General features: G+C 56.3%; 2 protein-coding genes across 5 annotated transcripts in view; one reads left to right on the top strand and one right to left on the bottom strand.

Moving 5' to 3' along the window:
* Window positions 1-1,684, top strand: part of PSAP (prosaposin) — a 33,669-nt gene extending 31,985 nt beyond the window's left edge. Inside the window, exon 14 of the mRNA XM_015063398.3 lies at window positions 637-1,684. Coding sequence (XP_014918884.1) covers window positions 637-672 — 36 coding nt within the window. The 3' untranslated portion in view covers window positions 673-1,684. The remainder of the gene's footprint in view (window positions 1-636) is intronic.
* The window catches only part of CDH23 (cadherin related 23), a 415,090-nt gene continuing 402,637 nt past the window's right edge, over window positions 1,194-13,646 (bottom strand). For 2 of the 4 annotated variants that reach the window (XM_053207269.1, XM_027062210.2), the window contains 16 exons: window positions 13,061-13,238; window positions 12,710-12,921; window positions 10,502-10,693; window positions 10,235-10,348; window positions 9,273-9,402; window positions 8,913-9,164; window positions 8,671-8,832; window positions 6,879-7,135; window positions 6,430-6,527; window positions 5,894-6,014; window positions 5,730-5,809; window positions 5,550-5,590; window positions 5,306-5,381; window positions 4,709-4,838; window positions 4,384-4,506; window positions 1,194-3,037 (listed from right to left, as the gene is read on the bottom strand). In XM_053207269.1, coding sequence (XP_053063244.1) covers window positions 2,711-3,037; window positions 4,384-4,506; window positions 4,709-4,838; window positions 5,306-5,381; window positions 5,550-5,590; window positions 5,730-5,809; window positions 5,894-6,014; window positions 6,430-6,527; window positions 6,879-7,135; window positions 8,671-8,832; window positions 8,913-9,164; window positions 9,273-9,402; window positions 10,235-10,348; window positions 10,502-10,693; window positions 12,710-12,921; window positions 13,061-13,238 — 2,493 coding nt within the window. In that variant the 3' untranslated portion in view covers window positions 1,194-2,710. Of the gene's footprint in view, window positions 3,038-3,911; window positions 4,017-4,383; window positions 4,507-4,708; window positions 4,839-5,305; window positions 5,382-5,549; window positions 5,591-5,729; window positions 5,810-5,893; window positions 6,015-6,429; window positions 6,528-6,878; window positions 7,136-8,670; window positions 8,833-8,912; window positions 9,165-9,272; window positions 9,403-10,234; window positions 10,349-10,501; window positions 10,694-12,709; window positions 12,922-13,060; window positions 13,239-13,646 lie in introns of all 4 variants that reach the window. The other 2 variants (XM_053207273.1, XM_053207270.1) reach the window with 2 other exon arrangements.

The raw sequence follows: 13,646 nt of genomic DNA, 5'->3' as shown, positions 1-13,646 counted from the left end.
GCACAGCCGCCGGCGGTGCCGCACGCTGCTTTCTTGGGTGGAGACGTGTGTGGACCAGTTGGTTACCTAATGTTCCTTTGTGCAACTTTTTCTTCCTTGAGCGGGTTCCTCGTGACCATGGGGCATGACTGTGCTGGTGTGGTTGCATCAGTTTGGCGACGCCCATCCCGGCCACAAGGGGCTCCTTGTTCCTCCAGGCCTGGCCCACAGCACAGTCAGTAGAGGAGTAGGCTCTTGCTGCTGTTCCGGGCAGATGTGTCCGAGGGGCCATTGCCCTCCGGGCCAGAGCTGGTGTGCACCCAGTTGGGTGGGGAGTTTTGCCCTGGGGGCCCCTCCGTGCCACCTGCTGAGTGCCAGGACTCCGAGTGTAATCAGATGGGAGGGGACCTGGGCCCTACGTGCATGGGTGCTCATCTGGAAAACATGCAAGTGCTTTGTAGCTGCTGCCCTAGATGCTTGCCTCAGGAGTCCCCAACACTGGGGTGGACACGCGCTCCCCAGTTTTAAATGAGGCGCTGTCTAGCTGACTCAGGACAAGACAGCTGGTCCCAGTTTTGGGTGATGTCTGATGCACTAATGGGCCAGGGGTGGAATTTGTCACATGAAGGCTAAACGCAGTTTCCTCTCTCCTGTCAGGCTGTCGAGCATTGCAAACGTCACGTGTGGAACTAGAAGGGATGTTCCTTGGAGAAACTGCAGCATCTTTTCCTACTTGTGTGTCTGGGGGCAGTGAACACAGATCTGTCGACTCTGTTATAAAAATAGGACCCCCTTTCCCCTCCCCCCATTTCCTGTCTCCTGATTGTAGCATTGCCGTCAGTGGGGGAGGCGTCTCGCCCTCTGCCACCCATAGCCGCTTCAGTGTCCCTTTCCTTTGCCTAGACAGGTGAGGATGTCCTGTGTGCCGGGAGTCTTTCAGCCTGCCCTTGTGGTGGGTCCCGGCCCGGGCCTTGTTCTGAGCCCTCTGCCTACCCCATGCGGGGACCGCCCCTCTTCTGGGCCGATTGGCTGCTATTCATAGCAGCAAAACAAAGGCAGTTTTATAAGAAAGATTAGAGGCTCAGAATAATTAGGCTTTTTAAAACCGTGTTTTCACCATAGGGAGGATTTAGGAAGCAGCTGCTCAGGAGACCTGGGTGAGGCTTAGGTTTGTGTCGACCTTCCTTTCAGCTTTCCTGTGTCTTTGCTGGTGATGCCTTGTTTGGGGTTCTGTGGGTTTGGGTGGGAGGGGCAAACCTGCCTGAATGTAATCTGCTAGCTCCACGTGGAGGTCCTGTGGGTCTGCTTTTGTGTGTGAGCGTGGACAGTGGTGACCACCTCTTGCTTTTGTGTTTGCGTGGCCGTGGAAGCCTTGCTTTTTTGTGCGTCCGTACTGCTGCCCAGGGCCTGCCTTTGCTCTCTCTGCTCCAATCCTCATTTCGAAGATGTTCTTTCTGACCTTCAAATAAACGTGGATGACCAGCTCCTAAGCCTTTGGCTTTCAGGTAGAGGGTCTGCTGGGTGTGCTGTCCAGGGGCCTCAGCTGCCGCCCTGCTTCCTCTCCGTTTGGGCTCCTCTTTTCCACTTCTAGTTGCCAGGAGACAGCGAGATACGAAGTTGCTATTAAATGGACTTAATGACTTTTTTGGTTTGTTTTGCACTAAAGTTTCTGTGATTTAATAATAAATAAAGTCTGTTAACCAGACCTGAGCCTGAGTGCTTCCATAACACCCCAGCCAGGGGAGTTTGGTTTCTGACCTGTGGGTGTCCAGCAGTCCTGTAGCCCCACTTGGCCACAGGAGGCAAGCAGAGTGGGCAAAGAAATCCTACTTGGCTCCTCTCTGATTGGCCCAGGGTCGCAGTGGGTCAAAGGAACCCCTGAAAGTCAGGCCCAGATCTGCCTTGCCCTTCACCCTCCCCCCTTCCCTGGGCCAACCCAAGGGAGGGTAGTTTACCAGAGCCAGAGCTAATTGAATGAATTGAATTACTGATTCCTTGTGAGTTGCTTTTCTTATTTAAAATTCAGACCATTCCAGAAACGTTCAGTGAGTACCAGTTAAACAAAATCAAGGGGAAAATGTTAAGGGAATAACTTAATTTAAAAAAGGAATACACACAAACACATTCAGAACCCAAGAGAACACCAGTCATTTCTCTTTAGGAGCCGGGCACGTTTGGGAAGCCAGTGAAATGTAGAGAATGCGGTTCGCCGACGTTGACCATGTCCATGTGGGGAGGCAGGGATCACTGTCAGCCCCTAGCTGGATGTCCAGCTGGGGATGTGCTAGAAATGCATTGGGACTTGAACTGAAGTCAGGGAGCCAAGGCCAGGCAGGGTACTCCAGCTCTGGGCCTCCCTCTTCTGGTCTGAAAGTCGGGGGGAGGGGAGGGGAAGAGGCCCCGCTTGGCCTCTTAAGAGCTCAGCCTGGGCTGAGTTGGTCCTCACGCTCCTGAGCCCCTGGTGACCCTCCTTACCTGTGTCCTTAGATGCTTAACATTTTTGTTTGGTTTTCTTAAAAAAATAACAAATTTTATGAAGATAGAGGTCAGGTGCTGAATGGGCATCTGGCAGAAGTGGAATCTGAGCAGCTGGTGCGGGTTGCCACCAGGCCAGCCCGAGGTCGTGCGCCCAGAGCCAGCCTGGGGAGGGGCCCACACTGTGGTCCTGCTCTGCCCTGCCCTGGGAGAGATGGGGGCAGGTGCTGCTCACACCGGCGAGGCTCCCGTCTGGTCATAGCTCTGTGATCTCCAGGGGGCTCTCCAGGATCACATCACGAAGCTTGTGCAGGGGTGTAGATTTGGCCGACTCTGTGCGGGCGTTGCGCTCAAAGGCACTGGCTTCAGCTGTGGTCAGCGTCTCCAGTGAGCGACCCAGGCCCTTCTGGTCGTCCTCGGGCAGGCTGTTAAGGTCAGTGGCCAGCAGAGTGCCCGTGCTGCCGTGCACCGCGTGGATCCCGTCAGGCCCCTTGAGCTCTGTTGGCGGCTTATGGCGGAAGCGCAGGCTGCCCTGACCGGGGCTGTGCTCCTCTGGCTCCTCCTCCAGCTCAGTCTGGATCAGCTGCAAGAGGCCAGGATCCCCCAATGGCTCTGAGACCCACCCATGCTCAAGGTCATGCCCAAGGGCTGAGCAGGTAGATGGCCCCAGAGTCCCACCTCCTGTGTCCATTTCCTTCCTACTGCCCACAGGTAGCTCTGCAAGCACCTCTAGGCTTGTGCTGCAGTGGGCTGGCCTGTCCAGCTGGTGGCAGTGTTTCTCAAACTGGGTACAGAGGGGAACCCGGACACTTAGGGTGTTAGGGATGTGTTCTTGCTTCCCATGAGAATCTTGAATTTTGGTATTTGCTTTGAGAAGGGTCCTGTGGTGGAGTTTTGGTATCTGGATTTGTCAACAACTTGTCCTCGAGCAGGACATGTAGGGAGTGTCCATAGGTGAAGTTGGAGGGGTGATAGGATATAGTAGAAATTCAACACATGGTGGCACTTTTGTCCCGGGTGGAACTGTTCATTGTTAGCCTATTCCATTTGGGAATTGGCCCCACTGGAAATCTGGGGTTTTGAAGAAAGTGAATTTTTAAAGTGTTGACATCATTGCAGGCAAATAAATTTATGTAGGCCCATTCGACCCTGCAGCCTGTTTCCTATAAGGACATCAGATGCCTTTTAAAGGCATCTTTTTGGGGTTCAAGTCTGAGAAACACTCCTCAGCACCCACTCTAGGAAAGCCCACTGCAGAGCCCAGAAAGTAGACTGGGCCTGCCGGCTGACTTCCTGGGCCCCACCCATTGCTGTCTTTGGCCCTGGCTGCTGAACTCTAGGGATTGAGAAGGATGTGGGTGGCTGGAACGAGAGATTGAGCGAGAGAGGGAGGGAGGGAAGGAATGAGCACCCCCAGGGCTGGGGCACAGCACACAGCTCCGGGCCCGCCCGGCTACCTCAGAGATGGAGGAATGGCAGGAGGAGGCTTTTTGCACCATCCGCTGTGCAAAGAGCTTTTTGAGCCGCAGGTAATCCTCCAGGACCACCTTGAGCAGCGATCCCTGGGGGAGCGAGAGGGTTAACCCCCCACCAAGGCCTTCCCCTGCCTGTCATACCCCTTGCTCACTCCCATAACGCGGATGGAGGTGATGGAAGGTGCATAGGCACCTGATCCGAGGGGGAAGAATTGGGAGCAGAGCCTGGTGACAGTGGCCAGCTAGAACCCACGTGGGCTCCAGGCCACTGCAGGCTGAAGTAGCTCCTGGTCAGCCAGATGCCCTGGCCTCTCTGAGCCTCGAGGTGGAGAAAGCTGTTTCCCAGGATCCTCCCCCATCCCTGTATCCTGGGGAAGTGGTCTAAGCTCAGCCAGAGGCCTGGGTGCGGGCGCCCTGAGGGGGTGTGGTGCAGAAGCCTGCAGGGAGGGCTCACCTTGATGGGTCCCTCCCGAATGATCTGGCCCAGCTTGGCAATGTTGTCGTACTCTTGGATGGCTGCCCGCAGGTACCGGTCATCATCAGGCTTGACTGCTGCTGGTTCACGCCCAAAAGTTCCCTGGGGAGAGGGGACATTAGCCGGAGCAGAGGTAGACCGCATGCACACGTATGTACACACACCCAGGGTAGTGGATACAACCCGCCACCCTCATCCCCCAAGGAACCCAGCTCCTTGGCAGGCAGTGGCAAAGACCTGCTTTACCTCCACCCCGTCCCGCACGGTTGTCCACCCCCTGCCCCTAGCTCTGGCCAGGGCTCACATGGGTGCGGGTGGGGCTATTCCATAGGTCTGCGATCTCACTCAGGTTCTCCGGCAGGTCGTCCTCATGCTCAGCCTGGGCGGCCAGCTCCAGGTTCCGGCAGAAAGGATCCAGCCACACGGGGTTGGCCCTGCAGGTGGGGAGTGGGGTGGGTGGGGTGCGGAGGGACAGATGCCCTTGTAGCTTAACCACTAACCCCTGCTCTTTTCTTTGGCCAACGGTAGTACCTTCCTGGGACTGGAGGTTCATGGCCTTGAGAAGTAGGCCCCTAGCCCATTGCGTTTGGGCGCACAGCCACGCTAGGATCCCTCAAGAACCAGGACATGTTGATCTCGATTAGTTTTGGTACAGAGGCCTCACTCTGCACCTGGAGTCCAAGTCTATGTCTGCTGGAACTGGGGGCCCAATTGGGGTGTTGATCCCAATCCCAGCTCAGCCAATGCTTTGTAGAGAAAGCTGGCCACCAGGGGGCACCCACACCCCAGATTTTAGCTGGTCTGGTCCCTCAGAGCTTGAGGGGTGTCAGACAATCCGCTCCCACTGGGTCCTGGGCATGCCTCCTCAAAGTGACCCTGAGGTCTCAGGGGCCCCACTCACCCGTCGAAGGAATACTTGTTGGTGTTGGGCATGTCCATGATGTCAATGAAACCACGATTTCCTGTAGGGAGAAGTTCTGGGGCATGGAGGGGAGGGAGGCACCCTGCTGGGGCTGGTGGAGCCTGAGCCAGCCTTATGAGGCCTAGGTAGGCACTCTAGGCCCCCAGAGGCCCCTCCTGCCTTGTCATCCTCACCCCCCCACCCCCCCGCCCCTCCTCAGTCCCCCATCGTAGCCCTTGCTCACCTGCCGAGCCAGCCACAATGGCTTTGAGCTTCCTCTTGTGTCTAGAGAGAAGCAGAGAGAGGGGCTGGTGAAGGAGGCTGGGTGGGGCTGGCATCTCAGGGCCCTGCCTGCCTCTGTGACTGTCCCAGGAGCAGGGCTGGTCAGCCTTTCCCAGGGCAGGGAAGTGTAGGAGTCACTCACACGGTCCTGTAGTACCAGTTCATGAGGATGAACAGCATGGCAGCCAGGAAGAGGAGAATGGCCAAGACAATGATCGCCATCTGGGGGAGTGGGGCCAGGCGTGAGTGGGCGAGAGCACCCAGGGCAGAGGGGTGGTGGGGCGGGGCGCCACCAGGAGTACCTACCTGCAGGGCGGACATGTCGTCGGGCAAGCGGGCAGAGATGGCAGGCTGCACGTCCAGGACATTGTAGTTCCGGAAGAGGTTCCGCAGCTGCTCCTTGTTCTCGTCAATCATCTGGATCACCCTGAGTGAGGGGAGGGGGCCTCAGCTTCCCTCTTCAGCCATTCCTCAAGAACTCATCCCACTCAGAAGGCTCTGCTGCGCTCCTGCCTCCGACCCCCAGATTCACCCCCACCAAGCTTTGCAAGATCAAATCCCACTCAGCTAGAATGGTTTTGTATCTTACAGGGTTTACCACTCCTCATACAGGATCCTGCTTGTTTCCTCACCATCCATGTAATACTCCCCCGTTTTACAGATGGGGAGAGTAGGACTCAGAGGGGTGGAGCTCTGCTCATACCCGCAAACTACTCTCTACTAGCCCTGCCCACCTCTGGGCGAGAGCCCCACACAGCAGGCCTGATGGTGTTATCGGCCTCTTTCGGTGGGTCCCCTCCCCGGCTCCAGGCAGGCAGGTGGACCGACCAGACCCCACCCACCGGTCCACGTCCAGGATGTGGTTGGTGTCGCGATTCACCACGTGGATGAGCAGCTCTGTCTGTGCGAAGTTCACCCGACCCTTCTTGTCCACATGGAACTAGGTGAGAAGAAGCGTCAGGGGGCGTGGCAGGAACAAGGAATGGGATGGGGAGCCTACCCTGCCGATAAACCTATCACTGCTGAGTGCTCACGGAGGACCACGCGTGGTATCAGTCACTTGGCTGCATTGGGCCAGGTGCTATCACTGGCCCTATTTTTATAGGTAAGGATGCTGATGGCTAGAGACGTGGAAGGACTTTCCCAAGGCCATGTAGCTAGGGAATGACTGAGGGGCTACAGAGACCCCCTTTCATTCCCCTGACCTCTCCGCAGTGGCAGTGCCCCATCCCTGTGGCGTGGTCCTCCTCCCCTCATAGCCCGCAGACTCAGGGTGGGTTCCATGGGGCACCTGCACGTCATCAGTGTTGACAATGGCACCGGTGATATTGGAGAGCAGGCGGATGAACTCTTCCTCAAAGCCACGCACGCGGTCGGGGATCTCGTTAATGACGATCTTAACACGCTGGTCATCCCTCAGGATATAGATGCCGATGATGGCCGTGTCATTGTGGCCTGCGAGGTCCCGGGCCACAATGTCCACCACAAAGTAGCCAGGGCTGTAGGCCATGAAGAGGTCAAAGGTACGCAGGATGCCATCCACACTCCCTGCAGGAAGAGCCCGCGGGCAGGGTGCAGCTCAGGGGCCACCCAGTGCCCCTCAATCCCCTGGGGAGGGGTGAGGGCCAGGGGCATTTGGACACACTGAGGGGAGGCTGCATCTCAGGCCACAAGTCCCCGCAGGGCCTAGCAGAGCAAAGCTGACAGAGAAGGGGAGGGGGGGGGACAAGTGAGCATGAGTGTTCCGTTCATCTGAAGGAGTAGCAGTTCTGACCTCCACTTGGTGGATTATTATCCTGGGAGAATGTAGCCAGTGCTGCCACAACCGGTGCTTCTAGAGATTTCTAAGGTTTTACTTAAACACTGCAAGTTAAAACACAACTGTGGGCTGCAGTGTCCCAAGGGTGACAAGTCTGGGACTCCACTGTCCCAGGCAGGGGCGATGGGAGACGTGTGAACACCTCTGTCTGTCTCTGTCTGTCTGTGTCTGTCTCTGTCACACACACATGCACTTCAGAATTCCACAACCATACTAGAGACATAACCAGAGGTGTACAGTAGTCTTCTCTTAGAAGACCAGAGACCTGGGTTCAAGATCTGCCACTTTTTCACTGTGTGACCTTTAGCAAGGTACACAGCCCCTCTGTGTCTTAAGTTACTAAACTAAGCAGTAGGAGATGAGAAGACGTAGGGATGATGTCTGGTTGTGTGACTGGTTGTGAATTAGCCTTCAGAGGATGGTTAGGGGGAGCATATCTGAAGACAGAAGTGAAGGTCAAGATGGTATTTCAGGAAGTGAAGACAGGGCGAAGGCCAATGGAGGATGGTACAGAACAGGCTGAAGGAGTGAGTGGTGAGGGGCTCAGCTTGGGTGGGCCTGGGGCCCTTACAGATAGTGGGGGGCTGTGGAGCCAGGAAGAGGAGGGACCAGGAGGAAGACCTGGTGAGCTTTGAAAGCCAGGCCAAGGAGGCTAGACTGACCCCTGTAGGCGAGAAGAATGGGGAAGGTTTTGGGTAATGGGACACCCTCCAGGCCTTGCAGAACCTGACCCAAGAGGCTCAGTTGTCCACACAGGCCGATGCACAAGTAAACATGCACGCTTTCAGGTACATATGTGCTCTTTGAATTCTGGCTCCTCAGTGCTTAGCACAGTGCCTGGCCCGGGGGAGGGGGAGGTGCATAAATAGGAAGATAGGTGGACACACCAAAAGGAGGATGGGAAGGTGCATGAATGGACAGATGGGTAGATGGGTAGACGGATGCATGGATGGGCTGACTGACACACGGGTGGGTGAACGAATGGATGGATGAATAATGGATGAGCAGATGGGAGAGATGGAAGGAAGGATAAAGTGGGTGGGTAGATGTAGAGATGGAAAGGGGGATCAGAGACTAGAAAGATCGGTGGGTGAATGAACGGATTAACAAATAGCTGGCTGAACGATGGCCAGATGGGTGGGTGGACCGAAGGACTGACATGGCTGGCTGGCCAGCCACTCATACCCTGTGGTGCCCACACAGACCCCATCTCCTCTAGACTACAGTCCATGCAGTGACAGAGGTCTTGGGTGGAGGCTCCTACCCATGGTGAAGACCTGGCCCACGTCCTCAGAGTCATTGGCAAGGGCCCGGAAGTAGTGGATGGCCAGGATGCTGTAGAAGACCAGGCTGTTGTTGCCAACGTCTGCGTCCAGGGCCAGCACCTGGATCAACTCTGAGCCCACCTTGGCATCGGTGGCCACTCCTGCAGAGAACGGGCAGGTGGGTGTAAGCAGCAGGGCAGGGGCCGCCCCGCCCCCCAGACCCAGGCTCTGGCCCCTGCACCTGCAGTGTACTCAGCCTTGGTGAAGCGCGGGGGCTGGTCGTTGATGTCTTCTAGCACGACGCGCACCTCCTGCAGGGTGAGGTCAGTGACCAGATCGAGGGCTGGGGAGGGCCCACGGGGAGGTGTCCAGCTGCGATTGCTCGAGGCCTTGACGATGAAGGAGAAGACGGCTTCACGCTCCCGGTCCAGGTCCCGCAGCACCAGCAGACGCCCGTCAGGCTGCAGATGGAAGTTCTTCTCTTCGTTGCCGGCTGAGGATGGGACCACGGCACAGGGTGAAGGGGCAGGGCTGGGGTGGGGCATACTTGGGTCATCTCCAGCCCCAGGGTAGGTAGGGCACTAGCCCTGGCAGGCCCCACCTGCAATGAAGTAGTACACGATGGCGTTGGGGCCCTCGTCCGCATCCACGGCGCCTGTCACGTTGCCCACGAGGGTGCCACGTGGCGAGTGCTCAGGCACTGTCAGCAACTGGTACTGGGGGCTGCCTTTCTGCAGGGGGGAGGGGGATGTCACATGAGGGCAAGGCCAAAGGACCTTGCGCAGTACCTTTGTAGGTGCTGAGGGACTTTATTGCCCAAGGCTTGTGGGGTGAGCAGGACCTCTGTAACCTCGGGAGCGTGGGCTGGGCCTGGTCTGGCAGGTTCTATGAAGTATCCCAGCACCTGAATGGATGTTTGAACAAGAGGGCACACTCTTTAAAAAAAAAAAAAAACTTAAAAAAAAAAAAACTTCTATTTTTGAGACCGAGAGAGACAGAGCTTGAGCGGGGAAGGGGCAGAGAGAGAGGGAGACACAGAATCTGAAGCAGGCTCCAGGCTCTGAGCTGTCAGCACAGTGCCTGATGTGGGGCTCGAACTTGGGAACGACAAGATCATGACCTAGACCAAAGTCAGACGCGTAACCCAGCCACCCAGGTGCCCCAAGGGGGCACACTCTTATATGCACATGGATGTGCACTCAGAGCCTCCAGGGAATACAAGAAAAAACCCCATCAAGTTGTGAAGTATGAGTCTACACGAGCAGCTCGGCTGGCCCCAGCCGGGTGAAGCGAAGCTCAATTTCAGGTTTCCTGTGTGCTCTTGTGTGTGCAATTAGGTGAGTTACAGCTCTAGGGGTCAGGCGTATTTGCCTGCTTTTTTGACTGCTGGGTAGTGCCTTGAAATAGCAGCTCAATAAATGTTGTAGGAAGTGCATGCAGTTTCTGAACGTAACCACATGTATATGGCACAGTGTGCACAGGAGAGCCCTGCGTGTGTACTTGCAGGCGGAGAGTCCCTGTGTGGGTGCGGGGCGGGGGGGGGGGGGGGATGGGCGAGCTCACCGGGGGCCTCACAAAGAGAGGTTCGTTGTCGTCGATGTCCTCCAGGGCCACTTGCAGCGGCTGCATGGTCTCGTATGGCACTGGCTGGCCCAAGTCGCTGGCCACCAGGATGAGCTGGGGGGTGGAGGGGCACAGTCCGAGGAGGGCACTCCCTGGGGGCCAGGTCACCGCCCTTGTGGGCAATCTAGGTGGGGAGGTGGTGGCCCTGCGCCTAGAGGACAGCCCCTCTCTTGGCCCCGCCCCTCGCATTGGGGCCCGCCCCCTTACGCTGTACACAGCCTGTTTCTCGCGGTCCAGGCGCTGAGCGGTCTGGATGAGGCCGCTTATGGGGTCGATGGTGAAGTACTCCCAGTCCCGGTTGCCGGCCGTCTTCAGAAAGCTGTAGCGCACGGCCCCGTTGAGGCCCTCGTCCTTGTCTGTGGCATAGACCTCATATACATTGGAGCGCAGCGGGATCTCCTGTGGTGGGGGGTGGAGGGGCATGGCAGGGAGGCTCCTGGGCCATCTGAGAGAATGCCAGCTCCCACGCCCGGATGGAACTCTTGTGCTTTGTCCTCACTTAGCAGAATGCCCTTGCCACCTTCTGGCATCCTTAGGAAACGCCTGCCTGCTTAGCTGGACTCTCCTGGAGTCTCGGCACCTGCTAGAGCCTCCCTTCACCCCACCCCCACTCCACTACCCAGTGATGGTCCCAGCTGGTCTCCATCCACCGCTTCAGAGTCTTTCAGGGTTATTGCCCTTCCAGGGCCTTCCCCCGTCCCTCGGATCCCATTGCATGCTGAGATTTGGAAGGCAGAAGGGGAATCCAAAAGCTGAGGCCACAGCTACCATTCTGTTGCTGGGTCTGTCTTGCTCTCTGCTACCCTAATCACAGGAGCCTTAGGTGTCCCCAGACAACACCGTCTACCCAATGGGGTACATGAAAATGAGGGTACGTGAAAATTACTTAACGCAGCTGGTTCTCTGCGAGACACAAATCTTTCAAAATTTGGAGTCTTGAAGGGAAAAACGTAGCAAATGGGCCTTTGTTGTGGAAAAAGAACTAGATTATTATTAATTTATACCTTGCCTCGTTCCACAAAAAAAGATTTGAGACAATTTATAAGAATGTATAAGTTATAATAAGAGCAAACAAGTTAAAAAAAAATCGGGGTAAAGAAAAAGAAAATGGCGGCACCTGGGTGGCTCAGTCAGTTGAGTGTCTGACTCTTCTTGATCTTGGCTTAGGTCACGATCTTGTGGTTTGTGGGATCAAGCCCTGCGTCGGGCTCTGTGCTGACAACACAGGAGCTGCTTGGGATTCTCTCCCTCCCTCACTCCCTGCCCCTCTCCTGCTTGTGTGCACGTGTGCTCTCTCTCTCTCAGAATAAATAAACTTAAAAACATTTTTTTAAAAGGAAAAGAAAATGGCAGGAAGATGGAAACTGAGGAGTAGGGGTCCAGGTTTGTGCACTAAGTCCCTGCGGGGTCATTTGGTGTAGGCTGACTGCTCTGAGCTCCCTGGCGGGCAGTGCAAAGAGGACTACTCTGTCACTGCAGCAGGTGCTGGAAAAAGCAACTCACAAGGTAGGTGCACAGCGTTTCCTAGAGCGCAGCCCTGGGACAGATTTCTCCTGTGGGGCCTCTCAGAGGAGACAGAGTGACGACAAGGACTTGATGCTGACATTCTGAGAGGTGGAGGCATGCTGAAGTTTGGGGAACAGAGAGCAAGTGGGAGACACCCTGATTATACCACCAGGGGGCAGGTCGGGCCTGGGTGCTGAGAGGAAGGAGGGAAGGGGCAGATGAAGGAGTACTGCCTGTCTTTACAAGGCAATTTAAACAATTTTTTTAAAAAGTTTATTTTGAGAGAGGGAGAAAGAATCCCAAGCAGGCTCTGCACTGTCAGCATGATGCTGGACATGGGGCTTGATCCCATGACCTGAGCTAAGGTCACGAGTGAGACCCTTAACTGACTGACCACCCAGGCGCCCCTCCAAGGCAATTTAGAGCAAGGAACGAAAGGGTGGGGGAATTCTGGAACCTCAGCCACTTCCCCTTGTTTCTTATTTTGATGCTGGTACTCAATTCCTAGGCATGGTATCAGCAGGAACAACAGACAGACGGAAGGAACATGTGTGTTTATTTTGAGACACCAGTATGGGGGGGTGTGAGTTTCCGGGGAGACTGGCTTTTCTGGTAGACTTCTCGGAGCAAGAGATGGGGCATCTAAAAAACACCCAGAAGAGTCACTTTCTCAAGGTCATTGGCTAGTAGTGACAGAGTCAGACTTGGGCCCCTTGTGCTGGCACAGCTCAGCTCATACTACTACCCGCCGTGTGACACTGAACAAGTCTGTCTCCCACTCTGGCCTCAGCTTCCCCACTTTCACAGAGGGGCCCTTTCAGTCTCCCAGGCGTGACTGCAGGAGGAGGGAGTGGGCCAGATATGGGAAGGGAGATGTTGGTGGGCGGGAGGACCAGGGGACAGCAGTACCTCTCTGATGTGGAGGACCGTGCCGTTGGGCGGGCGCACGAAGACGGGGCGGTTATCATTGACGTCGATGACCTCCACCAGGAGCATGGTGGTGCCCCAGAGTGGAGGCTGTCCGCCATCCGTGGCCACCACGGTCAGGTTGAACCTCTCGTAGGACTGCAGTGGCCGCTTTGTGGTCACCAGGCCTGAGTCTATGTCCACGTGGAAGGCCTCTGGCAGGTGGGACAAGAGAGCGGGGCCTGGCTCTGGCTGAGACGTCCTTCCCATCCCTCCTCCTCCTGCTCCTTCTCCTGGCCCTGGGGCTGCCCCTCCCACCCCCAAGGCATCATGGGTGGGGAGCAGACTACTTACCCACGCCAGGGCCCTCAAGTGAGTAGGCCAGCTCCCCATTGGAACCCTCATCCTGGTCGGTGGCCATCATGGTGATGACTGAGGTGCCTGCCGGCTCATTCTCATACACGCTTGTGCTGAACTGGGGCTTGGAGAACTGTGGCCTGCAGTCATTGACGTCTAGCACCTGGATCACCACCTGGGGGCAGGGGGGGAGGTTGAGGTCAAAGGTCAGGAGCATACTAGGTTGCTGCTTCAGGTGACCCGGTCACACGGGAGTAAGCCAGGGTGGACAGTGCCCACTGTTGGAGTCTGACCTCAATTTCTTTAACCCCGAGTCTCAGTTTTCCTCGCCGTTGGGGACGGTAGTATGTTATCTCTCAGGGGCTAGTGAGGCTCACCCATGATGGTATGTGTGCCCAATGCCTGGCTCAAGGAAATGCTTTGCAGCTAGTACTGTGGTTACAGGATCATCTGCGTCTGGGCTCAGAAGCAGGGAGCCCTCCTCGCCCACCTCCTGCTCTGCCCTCTGCTGCTTCCCACAGTGGCCCTAGACATCTGACTCTGATCTCTGGATCTTAATGCTGGGCTGTGCTTCCTCCACTCC

Source organism: Acinonyx jubatus, chromosome D2, assembly GCF_027475565.1.
Source record: "Acinonyx jubatus isolate Ajub_Pintada_27869175 chromosome D2, VMU_Ajub_asm_v1.0, whole genome shotgun sequence".
Classification (NCBI taxonomy): Eukaryota; Metazoa; Chordata; class Mammalia; order Carnivora; family Felidae; genus Acinonyx; species Acinonyx jubatus.
This window is presented reverse-complemented; position numbering and strand designations above follow the sequence as displayed.